The 19,096-nt window shown below is 36.7% G+C and overlaps 1 protein-coding gene across 3 annotated transcripts in view; it reads right to left on the bottom strand.

The window, feature by feature from the left end:
* Window positions 1-1,817: 1,817 nt before the first annotated feature.
* BMPR1A (bone morphogenetic protein receptor type 1A) overlaps window positions 1,818-19,096 on the bottom strand; it is a 141,355-nt gene continuing 124,076 nt past the window's right edge. For all 3 annotated transcript variants that reach the window (XM_060125335.1, XM_060125336.1, XM_060125337.1), the window contains exons 8-13: window positions 16,636-16,780; window positions 11,638-11,830; window positions 8,981-9,278; window positions 6,943-7,118; window positions 5,784-5,914; window positions 1,818-5,696 (exon numbers count right to left, since the gene is read on the bottom strand). In XM_060125335.1, the coding sequence (XP_059981318.1) occupies window positions 5,571-5,696; window positions 5,784-5,914; window positions 6,943-7,118; window positions 8,981-9,278; window positions 11,638-11,830; window positions 16,636-16,780 (1,069 nt within the window). In that variant the 3' untranslated portion in view covers window positions 1,818-5,570. The remainder of the gene's footprint in view (window positions 5,697-5,783; window positions 5,915-6,942; window positions 7,119-8,980; window positions 9,279-11,637; window positions 11,831-16,635; window positions 16,781-19,096) is intronic.

Genomic DNA, 19,096 nt, shown 5'->3' with positions numbered 1-19,096 from the left:
TTGAACTAAGTTTCCTTTTACTGATTCCCAGCTTCAGGGTGACTTGCCCATTTGCTCTCACCCTGAGCTCACAGTGTTTAACTCCCCATGACTAGAACAGTGCCACTGCCATTAGGTGGCCTCTGCCTACACTCCTGGCCAGTCACCTGCAGTGGACTGTGTCCACTTAGGCTGTACTGCTCCAGGGCTGAAGCCAGGCTTTCTTAGGAATATGCATCCAACTGAAGTATGAAGTGCAAGAAATGGTCCATGCATTAGCAACAGGCAGATAAATATTTCTCCAAGAGAATGAAGACTTAATGACTGAATCAGCAGCTGCTTAAAATTACCTACAAGGATTAGACTATTCTGGAAAAACAGTATCTCATTTCTTAATGTCTACTCTATTAATGCTACTAATAATGTTAAAGAAACCTTGGAAATAGTCACTTCCAACTAAACAGGGAGAGTAACATTATGCTGAGAAGGAAGAATTAATATATTTACCCAGTTTTTGAGTCAGCTTTTTATAGATGGAAAAAAAGCTAGGAAGTATTTGATAGGCCCAAGAAATCCCTGAGTCTTCTTTATCAAGCTGCACAAGAGTACATGCTATTGTTTCAAGAAACTGTCTTACAGTGACACTAAATGCGGATTCCAGTAAGGAATCTATAATAAGCTATCTCCAAACTTTTTTTTTGGCGGGGTGGGGTGGGGTGGGGGTGGGGAGACATCAACTAGTAACAAATCTTTTATAAGGATTTAACACGTTCAAATGCCTACAAAAAGGCATCACAAGGCACACTGAGTGAATTTACACACAACTGAAAACAGCTCTGACAGGTGGTGAGAACAATATTGCTACAGAACAGAAGGAAAGCTACCTTTACTTCCATGAAGTTTAAGCTTTTAAAACAGCATTTGTTGCAGCAGGAACACCATAAGGCCAAATAAATGGATTACACTACTCTAACTAAAAGAAGCCAGTTACAGGCAAGAAATCAGGCACTCTATTAGCAGAAAGAGAAAAAACTTCGAAGAAATTACCTGGCCAGGTAGTGAGATGAGCACTCTCTTACACTGCTCTTAGGAGTGTAAATGAGAAACCCTTCTTGGCAGCAAGATTGCAATATTTAAAGAATCTCAGATTTTTTTTTTCATCTTAATCTTTAAAAAGTTCATATCCACTGGTTCCATTTTTAGGAGTGTAATCTAAGAAAATAAATATATGAAGATTTATGTACAAGGATGTTCAACATATTGGTTATATTCTCCCAAACAATGAAAATAACCCAAATATTCAACAGGGAATTATAAAAATAAATTGTTCCATCTACTTAGTGGAATGCTATGTAGTCAATTTTTAAAAAAATGTTTTCAATGGATATATAATGACATGCTCTATCTTAACATTTAAAAAAAATATGCAGCAGCAAAAAAGATCAAAAAGAAACATTCAACTGTAAATAGTTGTACTATCTGGCAATAGGATTTTGAATGATTTCATTTGCTTCTTTATTCTTTCCTATGTTTTCCAAAATTTCTGCAATGAGTACATATTTTTAGAATTAGAAAAAATGTTTTTTTTTTTTTTAAAGGAAAATAACCATTGGCTATAATAGGCTTATATAACTATTATAACTTCTCTATCTACACAAAGGAAAGAGTGTGTGGCCACTTACCCGCCCTGTGTCCACACTGGGTTTCTGGTGGCTGAAATGCACATCTGAGGGACATCTGTATGTACACTAACTTATTTGTTATAAAATTTCACTGGATAGGTGACTTCTAATACACAATACAGTCCAAGCACAGTATCACAAAACACATCACTAAAGTATACTAAAATAAGGTTATTTACTTAAAAATGATACACTGGATGTAATCTATATATAGAACAAAGCAATTAATGGTAAACTTAATAAGGCACCTTTTAAACCAGATGCTGTACAAAATACATTTAGTGTGTTACATATCAAAGATGAATCTATATTTTTGGTGTTTTACAAATGCATAATAAAACTGCTTGTTTTTAACCTTCTTTCAGCGTATATGTACAACTTTCCTAATTAAGCTATAATGATACTTTCATTTTATACAATATATACTACATTTTAGTTTTTAAATGGGCAAAGACAGCAGTCACTAAAAGGGCTTAAATAATTCCATTGAAAGCATAGTACAGAGCACAAGGTAAAATTACAATATATTTAATCCTTGGCAAAAGCAGTATTCACATACCTTCCTTATAGGATGATTACACATAGCTCCATGTGATGCTGCCCTAGATTTAATCTGCTCTTTATGAATGTATTAGCTCTCTGCAGTTTTCACTGTGACTCTCATAACAGCACTGAGGCAAGAAGATGAACTGCTACACTGCTATTTTAACATCTGACCCAAGCAAATAATAAATATTACCACTTTTAAACAGTACAAGAGCTGCAACAATCTTTTAAAAAAAAATCAATTCGTATTTCTGCTGTTGAAATTATTTTAGATATTTAGAAACATTTCAAAACATGTATGAAAAGAAAAATAAATAATTTAATTTATAAAATCTTGCCTGGAATAAATTATTCAATATCAAATTTGATCTTGGGCCAACTTAGAGATGCATGATTCTTTAAACACTGTATTGCATTTTTGTTCTAAACAGAAGCAAAGCATCTGGGGAAAAAAAGGTACTGAATAGAGCGAATAAATAAAAAATCTGGCACATTCTAGGAAAACATAATTTTCAAAAACTCTAGGTCACTTTCTAAGCTCAAAAACACTCCTGAAATTGGAAAGGCAACACAAAATGTTGATTGAAATATCTTTTGTGAAAACATTTCCAGAGAAACCAGATTTGAATTTTATGCTTCAGAAACTTGTCCAATAAGAAAGCACAGGGAAAGTTTAGACTAGACACACTGAAGCCAATTCCTAGCATGCATGCCCTTAATTCTAAAGATATTGATATTTACCAGTATAAAGAGAACTCATAAGGAGAATTTTCTTTGAGGGAGGATTAACTTCTGTTATATTCAGGTAGTTTTGGTTTTTTGTTTGTTTTGATGTTTTAATTATTTAAAGGGATGACAGACAGAAGCTACACATTTTTAAGATGCTAAGTTGTAAGCAGGACCAAATAATGGCTTCCAGGGTTTTACAAATTATTATTTATGGTACTATGTAATACTTCTTCTTTTACTCTTTAAATATTTAAATATGAACTTAGAAATTTAAGAGTAAGAATAAAAGGAGAGAAAAAATAGATTTCATGCAACTTTTTTTCGACTTTAGGATTTCAAAAATGGAATCATTTGCTTTGTAAAGAACATGTAATATTAGAAAATATTTTTATTGAACAAGTTTCTTGGTATCACTTTTAATAGACCAATTTAATTAAAAAATCATTATAATGCTCTTGTACTTACATATTATCTGCAATTGTCTGCTTCCACATACTATTTTAACATTTCTAAGAATAGAGTTTGCCTTTCCTTACATTTTTTTATTAAGATGACAAATTATTTTCAAGATTTACAGTTTATCAAATACAAAATAAATCAAGGTTAACCTTACACTAAGTAGAGCTCATAAGTATTCTTAAATCACTTGGAAATTTAGATAAAAATACCTGTACTTCTCAGTTCAGAGATGGGGAAAACATTCTCAAACAGGAAGTTATTGGGTACTATATATATCAATATATAAATTTACTTATCTTGATAAACACTTCAAGCTTTAGTTATGTAAGATGAAAATTATTAAACTTGGTCAAAACTGTTAAAGCAAGTCTCAAATTTGTGATTGATGTATAGACAAATATGTAAGCATTTCATCCTTAAATGTCAGTCGCATTTTTGGCAATGGATGGATACATGCTCTGATTCCTCCCCTTTAAAGATTTTTTTAACTATGTTGCGATATAATCACATTTATTTTATGCTATATTCAAGAAAACTGTCTCACTTTATGCATCCATGAGTTGTTTGTTCAGAATAAGATATTAATATTTAAAAGGCATTACAGAAGTATAGTTAGTTTAAGTAGATCAGAATTACTCCTTGGGGAAACAAGGCATCCATAAATATGTAGCATTTTATTGAATAACAGCTATATGGTATAGATATAGGTACTGACTAGATATTGAACTTTTTGCCTGATTCTTCACTGTCTTCACAAACTTACGGAACAGAAATCATAAAACCAAAAATCTCAAATGATTTAAATGTCTAAAACAGTTGTTGACAAATGTATATTAACTCTGTGACAGAAATTTCTAATTGGAGGATCATTTCATAAAGGAGAACTGAGATGATGGCATCTTAATGAAAGTCTATACCTATGGTTAGTTCTTGATATTTAAACAAAGTCCTAGACTTGATATACTACTTTGAATTAATTCTGAAAATTTACATGTAGTTCTTCTACTTTACGTTTTTTTTCTGAAGATCTTTTAATTTTTTTTCCCTTAAGGATGGGATATGAGGTACACATGAGCTGGTTTCTATAGTATGAATGTATGTACATATATAAAATATGGTTGTAAAGGAGCAGGTGTTTTGCAAGTAAAGCATATTACACGCAAAATATAAATAACTTCCCTTTTAAAAGTTACTGAGAATAAAGAATACAGAACATAGTTATAGGCACTTAAATTGCTATCAAATGCAGTAATTAGTATTCACTTCAATAAGAAGTGTTTTCTTTAGAAGGTTCATGGCATTGGAACTTCCAACTTTGGATAGGATGCTTTTCATGACAAAAATAATAATTACAAAAAAAAAAAAAAAGAGTTTGTGGTGGGAGGAAAACAGTCCAAATTTACATACACTTTAAACTCCTTTTGGCCTTTATATCAACTTTAATGTTAAAAAATAAAGTTGGTGGAGAAGCTAGCTCACTTGCAAGGTAAATGGCTTTTATGTGATTGGCAAATCTTGGTCAGATAATGCATTTTTAAAGCACAAAACCAACAGCCACCAATATCTTCCTGTGCATTCATAAATTATTTTCTTCTAATTCAAATGGCAGCAGAGGAATTCTGGTATGCATGTATGTACACAGACACACACACACACACACCATTATCAAGGCATGACAAACTATCATAAACTAAGCAGTATCCCAAACAGATCATGATCCATAGTCTGTTTACAAAGGTAGAATACAAATAGATTAAATTTTCTCAGGTAGAAGGTAAAAGTGTACATTTCTCCATCTCTGCTGAATTCATTTATCTTCTTAAGGCTTTCACAGAAAGCACCATTTTATGAACAGGTAATTCAGTACCCAGAGTTTGACTGGAGACATTAATCAGGATTGAAGTCTTGATGCAGTTCATAAAAACCCAATAAAAAAAAGGCATCAAAAACCACATTTATAATAAAGCTGTCCATATATAAAGAACGAAGTGTTTAGAAGTTCCCAGCTTGTATTCTACAGAGTACTGAAAGGTTTAATATTAGCAGCCTGTGAAGGTGTAGTGAGGAAAGAGTCTGAGAACCAAGTTAACATCCTTATTCTATTCTAATTCCACCCGTTCCTTGGGTGAAAACAGTTCTTGCAGTTTACAATTTCTCCTCATGATTATTTGTCTGTCAAATCTTTACATCTTGAGATTCAACCATCTTGGCAAGTGTCTTCTTGATTCTCAGAGCTGTAAGTCTGGAGGCTGGATTGTGAGCCCAGCATTCTGACATTAGCTTCAAAACTGCTCGTAGACACTGAAAAGTAAAGAGAATGTAGTGAGTAGGTAAATATCGTTGGCAACACTCAGCTATCACTTCCTAAGGGGACTGAATTCCACTTACTTCATCACTGTTCCATCGATTAGACACAATTGGCCGCAAACGTTTGACACACACAACCTCACGCATATCTTCATATGATGGATCATTGGGTACCATGTTATAATATGGCAATTGGTACTCTTCTACAATTCCTGTAGTGAGTTAGAAGGTATAGTGGGCACAAAAATGGTGGCTGGACAAAATACATCAATCCATTCAGTACCTTCTACTGAACTATGGAACTGAAACAAATCCCTCCACAAAGAAGAAAAGACTACAGAGTGGATGATTCACTTTTAATAGTAAATGTATGTTCTCTTTTTTTTATGTCTAATTATCTTCTCTACCCCCACCATAGCTGTCCATATTGGACATACCAATATCCCTTAAAATAAGCAAGGTGAACCACTCACTTACCCTAAATTTTCAGTCTAATTATTTATGTACACAATTGTTTCTACTAATGAATGAGGTTTTAATTTTTTTAATTATTTTTTTTTCTGCAGTAGAAAGACAACATATATGCAGAAAAGAGTTAATAAAGCAGACCTGAAACTGCTATTCTTAAAAGGCCTGCTTGCAAGACTGGCACTTGACTGGTGTCTGAGAACTTGCCTGGTAAACAGCTCCCTACACTCATATAAAACTAATGAAAAGGTGAGTCACTGTGCCTAGACTGTTTGTGCCAACAATATGGTTTATGCTGGACAACTGGCTTTCTTTCTAGAAGTTTGGAATTTTGATACATACTAGACAGAGGATGCCCACGGGACCAGCCTCCAAAAAAATCTTTGGGTACTAAATCTCTAATGAACTTCCCTGGATGACAATATTTTACACAGTATCACAATTCATTGCTGGAGTAACTTAAGCAAATCCCAAGCGACTCCACTGGGAAAAGACTTTTGGAAGCTTTTACCTGATTTCCTCTAAACTTTCTGCCCCATGCACCTTTTCCCCTTTGCTAATTTTGATGTGTAGCCTTTCAGTGTAACAAATTTTAGCTGTGAAGACAACTATATGCTGAGTCCTGGGAGTCCTAATGAAATCACAGAACCGGGGAGGGGTTGATCTTGGGGATCCCTGACACACACGACATCTAAATTATACAACTGGAGCTGTTATTTTTTGAATGATGAGTATACAAACATAACCAGAAACATGCTACCTAAACTCCTACCTCCTGTGATACAACGACGAGCCATTTCCCAAATAATCAGGCCAAAGCTATAGATGTCAGCCATTATGTAGGGCTGGAAATGGTTTTTATTCAGGCTTTCATCTAGCACTTCTGGAGCCATGTAGCGTTTGGTACCCACCCTAGTATTCAAAGGTACATCAACTTCATTTGTATCACTGAAACAGAAGACAGACAACGTCCAGGTTGAGGGCCAAGAACAAAATCGTTTCTCATCTATTTTTGTCTCATATTGTAAAAGTCAGGGTCTCTCTCTGTATGTATATAACAAAATAAAATAAAGATCTATCTATCTATCTAATATGTCTACATCCCCTTAACAGAAATCCTTGGGGTCAGATGTATTTTGAAATTCAGCATCTTTCAGATTTAAAGAAGTAATATACCCTTTAAATATATACTATATATTATATAAATCTCCAGCAGGGTCTGCAGCAGTACTCAATCAAAATCATTAGTAAGTACACAGTGAAAAACTAAGTATGAATGTTCATACTAAGCTGGATAAATAAAGACAGTAAATACCTCACATCAGTTCAGGTCAATTTTTGTCACCAAACAAGTTTTGTGCCTCTCTAAGAAAGAGAACAATACTGAATATAAAAAAAGTGGTACATAATTATATCCCAGAACAAGTGAATGTGAAAATTAATTGAGAGGAATCATTTGCTTTTATCATTCTCATGTGATCCTTTGTGACTTAGGATTACATTTTTTTTCTTTATGGATCCAACCAACTTAGTTCTACTGTGAGTAATGTTTACATAATCATATTGAAATGATGTTTATTGTTTTTTTCAATTTTTGGAGTAAATTTTAGAGTTAGAAGGACATGAATGGTTTGTTTTTAGGTCTCCAGATCTATTAGGTTCTGAAAACTACTCTGAGGCAGAGATTAATATAATGTATTTTATATTTTCTTAAATTAGCATCTGATGAATGTTTGAGCCAATAAACACTCCACTGATTAAAAACAACAGGATTAGAATACTGTAAAAATGATGGAAGAAGATTAAAAATTTTTAATGTTTGCTTTATTATGGACTAGTACTTCTATTTTATGGCCTGAAATGAGTTTTGAAATGTGAAATGGCTGCTGTATTCCAGAATTATAACATTAAAACAATTTAAATGGTTTTCTAAAAATCTGATATTCTCATTGTTTAAAAATATTGACAATATCAAGTAGTGATGAAGAAATGGCATACTTATATCTTGTTTATGGGAGTGTAAACTGATGCATGCTTTCTAAAGGGACAACCTACAACATACTATTAATAACTTAATATGTACGTACTCTGTTTAGCCCCTTCTCTAGCAATCCATCATGAAGAAATACTTGTACAAGTATTCAAGGATATTATATATGGATAAAATACAATATTCATTAAAGCATTTATAAAATAATAGAGATAAACTGGAGGTAACTTTAATGCTCATCAGTTGAGTCACAGATGAAATAAATTATAGTACATCTATAAAACGGAAAACTTTCCTTAACACTGTTAAAAAGAATGAAGTAGATCTATATATACTGAAACGGAAGGATGTCTAAGACAATAAAAAGTAGGAAATCAAGAATTATGTAGAATAGGATGTAATTTTTGTTAAAAACAGAAAACACAATGACAACAAAACACGAAGACAGGGCTTCCCTGGTGGCACAGTGGTTGGGAGTCCGTCTGCCGGTGCAGGGGACACGGGTTCGTGCCCCGGTCTGGGAGGATCCCACATGCCACGGAGCGGCTAGGCCCGTGACCCATGGCCGCTGAGCCTGCGCGTCCGGAGCCTGTGCTCCGCAACGGGAGAGGCCACAACAGTGAGAGGCCCGCGTACTGCAAAAAAAACAAAACAAAACAAAAAAACCCCACGAAGACAAACCCCCCCCAAACCCAATTTATATAATTATATAAGCACAAATACATGTTTGGAAATCCACTGTCCTGAATACAAATACAAACAGGTAAATATCTTTAGGAGATTACAATAATTTCAAAACAATAGGTAAAGAACCACTCACCTGTTGAATTTAACAGCAAGGCCCAGGTCAGCAATACAGCAACTTCCATTTTTCTTGATGAGGATGTTTTTGCTCTTTAGGTCGCGATGAGCAATTGCAGGCTTTCCTTGAGTGCCATAAATTTCTGTGTGGAGATGGCACAGACCACAGGCAGCTGAATAAGCCAACTTAAGCAGGGCTCTGGTGTCTAGTGTAGCACATTTCAGGAAATCATAGAGAGATCCGTTTTCATGGTAATCGGTAATCAAATAGAGCTGAGTCCAGGAACCTGTACCTTTAATATCTGCTGCTATAAAACCTGTTCAATTAATGAATTTAAAAGGTTAGTTATCAGATGTAGCTAGGAAGAATAATGAATGCTCATTTAGGATACTGAGAATAACTTAGGTATAATCTACAGGTAATAAAAATTTAACTTGTCTGACAAAATCTCTTGAATATTACCAAAACTTTTATTTCTGTCATTTACATATAAAAGTCTATAATTTTGTAATTAATTTAAAGTAATCTTAATAATCATAAAAATGATAATATGACTAAGAAAAAGATCATATATATAATAACCTAGGGAAATGCTATTAATCTACATGATTCTGTAAGGATGAAGAACTATAAAGAAGGAATGTGGAAAAGGCTCTTCATTTCAAACGGAAAAGTGGACCCATTAAAATAATAAAGTTAGTGCTTCCCTGGTGGTGCACTGGTTAAGAATCTGCCTGCCAATTCAGGGGGCATGGGTTCGATCCCTGGTCCGGGAATATCCCACATGCCTCGGAGCATCTAAGCCCGTGCACCATAACTACTGAGCCCGTGCTCTACAGCCGGAGAGCCACAACTACTGAAGCCCACGCGCCACAAGTACTGAAGCCCGCGTGCCTAGAGCCCGTGCTCTGTAACAAGAGAAGCCACTGCAATGAGAAGCCCGCACACTGCAATGAAGAGTAGCCCCCGCTCGCCGCAACTAGAGAAAGTCCGCGTGCAGCAACGAAGACCCAACACAGCCAAAAATAAATAAAATTAAAAAAAAAAAAATAAAGTTAAATATGTTCAACTAAGAGTTCGCTCCTGACTAAGCCAACTCCCACTTGCCCATCAATGCCTTATCACATTTTCCTTTTCAGCCTGGCTCACTGACAAGAAAGTTCACAATACTGGCCTCCTTTCTTTCTCCTTTCTCTTCTCCCTCTCTTCAGAAAAAGGTGAGTGCTGAGTTGAATAATGCCCCCCCCCCCCGCATTCATGTCCACCTGGTACCTATAAATGTGACCTTATTTGGAAACAAGGTCTTTGTAGGTATAATCAAGTTCAGATGAGGTGATACTAGGTTAGAGTGGGCCCTAAATCAACGACTGGTATCCTTATAGGAAGAGGGAAATATGGATACAGACACACAGGAAGAAGGCCATGTGCCAACAAAGACAGAGACAGGAGTGTGGTCTCCCAAGCCAAGGAATGCCGAAGATAGCTGGCAATCACCAGAATCTGGAAGAGGCAAGGAAGGGTCCTCCCCTAAAGCCTTCAGAGAGCATGGCCCTGTCAACACCTTGATTTTAAACTTCTGGCCTCCATAACTCTGAGAGAATTAAGTTTCTGTTGTTTTAAGCCACCTAGTTTGTGGTACTCTGTTACGGACAGTCCTAGGAAACGAATATAATTAGTATAGGAAACTATACTCTTAGCAACATGTTATGCACTCTCTAAATTAAAGGGCAAGGAAATAGTACCTGAATAGAAAGTCAGGGAAGGTAGATGAGTTTATGTACCCTACTGATCAGATCATACCTAGGTTATTTTGCTACTGTGTGAATGGGGGTGAGGAGAGAGACCTACTAAGCATAGAACATAATAAATGAAGCTACATCTTATGAGGGAGGGGGGTGATTTAATCTACAACAGGCAAAGGTACATATAGTTCAAGTTACCCTAGAAAATTGCTTAAATTACCTTTAAAAGACTTGTTTTTTGTTACTATATGACTAAGTCCAATAAACTATATTACTTCCACTTTGAAACTCACTGCTGTTTCTCCTCAGCTGGGTAGTAAATATAGACATACTTTGTTTAACCGAGCTTCACAGATACTGGGTTTTTAACAAATTGAAAGTCTGTGGCAACTCCTGCCACAAGTCTATAGGAGCCGTTTTTCAAACAGCATTTGCTCACTTCACGTGCCACATTTTGGTAATTCTCACAAACCTTCAAACTTTTTCATTATTATTATATTTGTTATGGTGATCTGTGATCAGTGGTCTTTGATGTTACTATTGTAATTGTTTGGCATTTTTTAGCAGTAAAGTATTTTTAAATTAAGGTATGTACATTGTTTACTAGACATAATGCTACTGCACACTTAATAGAGTATAGTACAGCTTAAACATAACTTTTATATGCACTTGGAAACCAAAATATTTGTGGGACGTGCTTTATTGCAGTGGTCTGGAACCCAACCCCAAAACATCTCTGAGCCTTGTCTGGAAAGTGGTTGGTTGCCATTCAGGACTGGGTTGTATTTAAACTGTATATTCCACTAGATTTCCTTTAGCCAAATGCACACAACTGAACTTACATATGTTTTCAAAGCCCATGTGCCAGGCTTCCACCGGCATCCCACTAACCTTGAAGAATATGGAACTGACTAAAATCAAACGTGTACTCACCGAGTATGTTTTCATGGCGCATTAGCACGGTTTGATAGATTTCCGTTTCTCGAAACCAGCTAGCTTCTTCAGTGGTAAAAAACACTTTGACTGCCACTTTCTCACCACGCCATTTACCCATCCACACTTCTCCATATCGGCCTTTACCAACTTGCCGAACCATCTGAATCTGTTTGGCAATAGTTCGCTGAACCTTCATAGTAAAAAGTAAAATGAGAAGAACATATTAAGATTGAAAAAGTGGTTTAATAGGCCATCCCATCAAAAAGGATGGTATGGGGCTTCCCTGGTAGCGCAGTGGTTAAGAGTCTGCCTGCTGATGCAGGGGACACGGGTTCGTGCCCCGGTCCGGGAAGATCCCACATGCCACGGAGCGGCTGGGCCCGTGAGCCATGGCCGCTGAGCCTGCGCGTCCGGAGCCTGTGCTCCGCAACGGGAGAGGCCACAACAGTGAGAGGCCCGCATACCACAAAAAACAACAAAAAAGGATGGTATATACAACCAACCAACTCAAAGATTAACATATATACAGTCAGCCTCAATATCTGTTCCGCATCCTTGGATGTGGAAGGCCGACTGTAAGGGACCTGAGCATCTGTACGTTTTTGTATCTACAAGGGGTCCTGGAACCAACCCCTGAGGTCTATCCTGAGGGAGGACTGTACTGTAATTCAAAAGGAGATGAAACAATGTACAATATATTCTAAAATCACAAAATAACAGGTTAGTCAATGTGGCAGACTGTTTGCAAAAATGGACTATATAATTCCCCTCCCAGTACACACACCCTTGGGTAGTCTCCTCCAGACTCTGGGCTTGGCTACGTGTCTTGCTTTGGGCAAAAGAACAATAGCAATTGTAAAACAAGTGAAAAGTCTTTGTGCACCGGGGCTTGCCCTTTCTTGCCATTCTAGGGCACCCTGTGACCCAAATGAGCAAAACCATACCAACTGTTGGCCATGTACATAAACTACACCATGTGGCTCTAGCTGAGCAAATTCAGAAAAAGAACTGCCCAGAAGACCCACAGAATCATGAAAAATAACAAATGTTTGTTGTTTCAAGCCACTGAGCTTTGGGATGGTTTATCATGTAGCAAAATCTAAATGACAGTTAAAAATACTCAACTCAGTCTGTAAGACCCTACATGATCTGGTCCCTGCCTAACTCTCCTGCCTGATCATTGACTCTAATCCCCTCTTATTTACCTTGTTTCAATTTTTAGAATTCACTCAAGCTCATTCCTGTCTCAATCTTTTTGCATGTGCAGTTCCCTTTACTTAAGAGTGTTGTTTCTCTCTTAAACACCTTCATAGCATACATATTCTCAGTTGCTGCACTTATCACAATTATAATTTTATTATTATTTATATACATATTTGTTTGAATTCCATCCCCCACTACTCACAGAATACAGATATTTATTTAGGACAATACTTGAAGTACAATGCTGCTTTCATTAATATTTGTTGGATGAAACAGGCAGGTAAATTGCTACCTTTCATTTTCAGAAGCATTAGCAGCCATTCTAAATTAAAAAAACAACACTAAGGTCCCGGTTGGAAATGTAGTTAAAATGGGCTAGATTTTATGAGCATCTAAACTGACTTACTTTATGTATCACTTATTACAAATTCCTTTTGTGATTTCATTTTAGAAAGCCAGAATTATTGAGGTCTAATTTACATATACTAAAATGCACTCTTTTCGAGAACTGTGTTTTGACAAATGTATACAGTTATGTAACCACCAACATCACAATTAAGATACAGAACATTTCTATAACCCAGAAAAGTTCCCTTTACCGCTTGAAAGTCAATCACCTCCCCACCTACCTTGAGTCCCTGGCATGACTGATCTCTTTTCTTTCCCTACAGTTTTGAACATGACATAAATGGAAACATACAATAGGTAGCCTCTGTATCTAGCTTCTTTCATTCAGCATAAAATACTTTGAAATTAAAAAAAAAATACTTTGAAATTTACCTGTGTTGCTATTGCATGCATCAGTAGTTTGTTCCATTTTACTGACAAGCAGTATTCTACTCAATGAATGTACCACAATTTGTTTATCCATTTACCAACTGATGGACTTTTGGGTTGTTTACAATTTATTATGAATAAAGCTGCTATGAACATTCACAGTCAGTCTTTGCATAGACATGTTTGCATATTCCTTCTGTAAACAATTAGCAGAAGGACTGCTTCACTGTATAAAAAGTATACGCTTAACGTTTTAGTCAGCTATCAACCCGTTCCCCAAAGTAGCTGTATTCTGCATTTCAATCAGCAATATATGAGATTTCCAGTTGATTTATTTTATTTATTTATTTATTTATTTATTTATGGCTGCATTGGGTCTTTGTTGCTGCATGCGGGCTTTTCTCTAGTTGCGGTGAGTGCGGGCTACTCTTCGTTGTGGTGCGTGGGCTTCTCTTGCTGCGGATCACGGGCTCTAGGTGTGCGGCCTTCGGTAGTTGTGGCACACAGGCTCAGTAGTTGTGGCTCGCGGGCTCTAGAGCGCAGGCTCAGCAGCTGCAGTGCACGGGCTTAGGTGCTCCGAAGCATGTGGGATCTTCCCGGACCAGGGCTCGAACTCGTGTCCTCTGCATCGGCAGGCACATTCTTAACCACTGTGCCACCAGGGAAGCCCTGATTTATATTCTTTTCCACACTTAATATTCTCAGTTTTTGTCATACTAGTGAACGTGTAGTATCTCACTGTGTTTAATCTGCATTTCCCTGATGATGCTGAGCATCTTTTCATGTGCTTATCTGCCATTCTTACATCTTCTCTGGGCAAGTGTCTGTTCAAATCATTTGTCCATTTTTAAACAACTGGGTTGACTCATTCCTGAGTTGTAAAAATTCTTCATATATTCTGCAACACAAATTCTTTACCTGAACTCCTTTGCCAGTCTGTGACTTGTTTTTTCACTTTCTTAACAGTGTCTTCTGAATAGGAAAAGTTTTAAATTTTAAGAAAGACCAATTTATCATTCTTTAAAGTGACTCTTGCCTTTTGTGTGCTAAGAAATCTTTACTCAAAGTCACAATAATTTTCTAAAACATTTTCTTTTAAAGGTTTTATACTTTAATTTTTACATTTAGGTCTATAATCCATTTCAAGGTAATTTTGTATATGGAGTGAGATAAGGGTCAAGATTCACCTTTTGGCAAATGGATGCCCAATTTTTCCTGCACCATTTGTTGAATGGACTCTTTCCCCCACTGAATTACTCTGGCATCCAAATCAACTGATCACACATGTGTGCGTCCATCTCTAGACTGTATTCTGTTCCACTGATGTACATACCTATCCTTATGCCAGGATCACATAGTGTTGACTACTGTAGCTGTACAATAAGCCCAGAAATCAGGTAGAGAATCCTCTTTATTCTTCTTCTTCAAAATTGTTTTGGCTCTTCTAGGTCCTCTGCACTTCCAAATAATTGTTAGAATAAGCTCATCAATTTCTACAAAAGTTTGCTCTGATTTTGATTTGGATTGAATTGAAACTATAAATCAGTTTTAGGATAACTGAAATCTTAATACTGAGTCTTCTGATTCAAAAACAGGTTAAAAACCTTAACGCTTATTAGGGGTTTTGTTCATTTCTTTTGGCAATGTTTTCTGATTTTTTTTTTTTTTTTTGCGGTATGCGGGCCTCTCACTGTTGTGGTCTCTCCCGTTGCGGAGCACAGGCTCCGGACGCGCAGGCTCAGCAGCCATGGCTTCACAGGCCTAGCCGCTCTGCGGCATGTGGGATCTTCCCGGACCAGGGCATGAACCTGTGTCCCCTGCATCGGCAGGCGGACTCTCAACCACTGCACCACCAGGGAAGCCCCATGTTTTCTGATTTTAAGTGTACAGGTCTTACATAAATTTTAAGTTTATTCCAAAATATTTCACGTTTTCGATGGTATTTTAAATGATAGTGCTTTTAAAATTTTAATCCGTAATTGTTTATAGCCAGTGTACAAAAATTCAATGATTTTTGTACAATGACCTTGATAAACTCACTTATTGGTTGTTGTAGCTTTATGTTATCATCTTTGAGATTTTCTATGTAGACAATCATGTTGTCTGCACTGTCCTTTCCAGTTCAATTACAGAATTACCTGATTCAATGAATTTTATAGTTAGAGACCAATGTATTTACTTTAAACAAACCAACTAAACACAGAATTTAAAATCTATCTAGATATCTAGTATTTATTATAAGGGTCCCCTTGACCCCTAAGTCTGAATATTTCTATACATGTAATTCTCTTAGAATTATATACAACTCGCTTTAACATCAGTTTTATGAATTGTGTTTTGGTAACATAGTATTATATTGAGGGAAGTATCCTCTCTCTATGAAGATGATCTGTGGGAGTAACTTCCTTTTGATTTCAGAATCTGAAATAGTTATACTTCTCCCAACCAATCAGTTTAACCTTACAGATGCAAGGTATTTTACACCTGATTCCTCAAGTTGGCTGTTAAAAACCTGTGAGCTGGGCTTCCCTGGTGGCACAGTGGTTGAGAGTCCGCCTACCTAATGCAGGGGAGGCGGGATCGTGTCCCAGTCTGGGAAGATCCCACATGCCGCGTAGTGGCTGGGCCTGTGAGCCATGGCCGTTGAGCCTGCACATCCAGAGCCTGTGCTCCGCAACGGGAGAGGCCACAACAGTGAGAGGCCCGCGTACCACAAAAAAAAAAAAACCAAAAAAAACCTGTGAGCTTATGTTAACACTTACATAGCACTTCATGACCACATTTTCTCTCTTAACCTTGCTTGTGACTCTACCTTACTTTATTCAATTTTTCTTATTTCATTTCTTATTTTAACTAATTTCATCTTGCATTACTGTAACCATCTTTCTAAATAAGAAGGGAAAAAAGTGTGTCTAGTGAAGTCCCCTAATATGTAATTATTAAGCCGTCTACCATCATATGACAACACATTCTGTATTAATAAACCATTCATGTTTATATGACATTTCAGCTTACCAATAAGGGTAGTCCAGATCCACTACCAGAACTTTGTGACTGGTCAATAAGGTCTTTTAATGATTCCCCAACTGGAATAAATGCTTCATCCTGTTCCAAGTCACGATTGTAACGGCGTCTGCTTGAGATGCTCTTGCAATAATGTCTTTCAAAAAAGCAGAAAATAATCTACATTAACATTCTAAAACTATAAAATTCTAAGGTAAGAAAAATCTTGAGGTTGTTGACACTATTATCCTTCCTTCATCACATGGGTTCATATCCAAATTAGTCTTATCATAGAAAAATATATCCTCTGTTAAAATAATGTCCAGAAATGGAGTTTATGAGGTAGAGAGATATATACTATCTTAAAACGGAAAGACATCCATGGTACATTGGCAAGTGAAAAAAACAGATTAAAAAACAGCATGTAAAGTATGATCCTAGCTATAAACATTTAAAAATTATATGTATCTATACTTGTCTAAAAGGATCACAAATATATCAAGTTGTATATAAGAGTTATTGCTGGGAATGTAGGAATATTTACTTTCTACTTTACATATGTATTTTCATCTGAATTTGTAAGCATGTAGTTTTATATCAAAATGAACAATAAATATACTTCCATTTTAAAAAAGTTTATGGAAAAGAAATCAAATAAGTTCACTTAATTCATTCTAATATTTTCAAAGGCTTTTTAAAAATTTTTCAAATTATGAAATGTTTCACACATGTAGGAAGGTAGAGATTAATTTATTTGGCACCCATGTGTAAGCCATTTAAATTTAATAAATATTGACATTATGCTATGTTTATTTTAGATATATTTTAAATAAATAAACATTAAAATATTTGCAGCTGCAGCCATTTCCCTCATAATTCCATTTCCCTCATTTACTCCTAAGAGACAAACACTATCCTGAAGGTGGTTATATCCTTCCTATCTATGTATTTATACCTTTACCATAAAAGTATATACACATAAACAACATCGTTCCTCTGGACACAAATGGCATATGTTGTATTAATATTTTACATCATGCTTTAAAAAACTCCTTATGTATTACTTATTTACCCATGTTGATACATGTTAAAAACAACAACAGCTCATTTTTATTGATCTTGAGTGTGTGTCAGGCACTGTTCTATGACTTACTTCATCTTTATTAAACTCGTAAGAGGTAAGTACTATTGTTTCCATTTTACAAAAGAGAAAACCATGGCCCAGAGGCTCATCATTTGTCCCAAGTCAGACAGCTGGCTAATTATTCTCCAATACTGAGGCAAGACCCTTCTGGGTACTATCACCAAAACCCCATGAATTATGAGGTTTTCAAGTCACATAGCTGGTGGGAACAGATACTATCCCCAGCCTTGTGTGAGCACTGAATACTGTTTCCTTCAATCTTTTCAGCCGTTCTTTCCCAGCCTTAGGTGGTTTCCTCACTTTAACGCACTGATCACGATTCAGCTGAATATTCTATGGGAACGTTCTGAAGATGTCTGGAGTTCTTTCTCTGTGAAACTCTCCTTTCCAGTACTCTGTACCTATGAACTATAGCTGCTGCTCTCTCCCCAGACTCTCAGCTGTATCTCCTCGATTCAGTGTCTGCTGGGCTACACCTGAGTTCTTCCTGTGTCCCGCAGCCAGAAACTCTCTTCAGGGAGTAAGCTGGGCAATCACAAGACTCACCTCATTTGTTTCCTGCTTCTCAGGGATCAGTGCCCTTCACTGGCTGATTGGCAGCTACTAGTATGCGACTGGGGCTTACTGATTACAGGTTTCACTGTAAGACAATCTGCTTGGGCCATTTCACTGGACTTACTAGAGACAGAATACTCAGGTCTTTTTTCTTGGGCTAGATGGATTTTCCCCTAGAACAATCTTCTTATATGTTATCTAGAGGGAACATGCTTGGTTAGCAGGGTTCTGGAGGGTAGGGGGGCCCATAAATTAGTATGTAAATATTCACTTTACCTCCTTATTTTTATTATAATACCTCACCCTCAATAATGGGATACCATAGCTAAGAACATTTTTGTTCTTTTCAGAGACTACACTTCTAGCCTTCTGTTAGAGAGATGGTGGAAAGTCACATCATTATTCAGAAAAAGAGTAGGGATCTCAACATCTGTGGTACTTGGCATCCAAAATGGCCCACAAAATTTCTCAACTCCTGGTATGCCTGCCTTGTTTACTTCCCTTCCATAAGCAGAGCTCATCTCTGTGACCAACAGAATATGGTAGAAGTGATGGTGTCACTTCTGAGTCTAGATCGTAAACAGCACTGCAGCTTCCACCTTGGTCTCCTGGATCACTCACTCTGGGGGTGCGGGGGAGCCAGGCCTCATGCTGTGAGGAAGCTCATGCAGGCAGCTCAGTAGAGAGCCTCACATCAGAGGAACTAAGGTCTCCTGCCAACTTGTGAGCCTCCGAAGCGAGTTATCTTGGAAGGGGATCTACCAGCTCCACTCA

The sequence above is a fragment of the Lagenorhynchus albirostris genome, chromosome 16 (assembly GCF_949774975.1).
Source record: "Lagenorhynchus albirostris chromosome 16, mLagAlb1.1, whole genome shotgun sequence".
Lineage (NCBI taxonomy): Eukaryota > Metazoa > Chordata > Mammalia > Artiodactyla > Delphinidae > Lagenorhynchus > Lagenorhynchus albirostris.
Note: the sequence above shows the minus strand (reverse complement) of the source record. Positions and strands in the feature narration are given on the sequence as shown.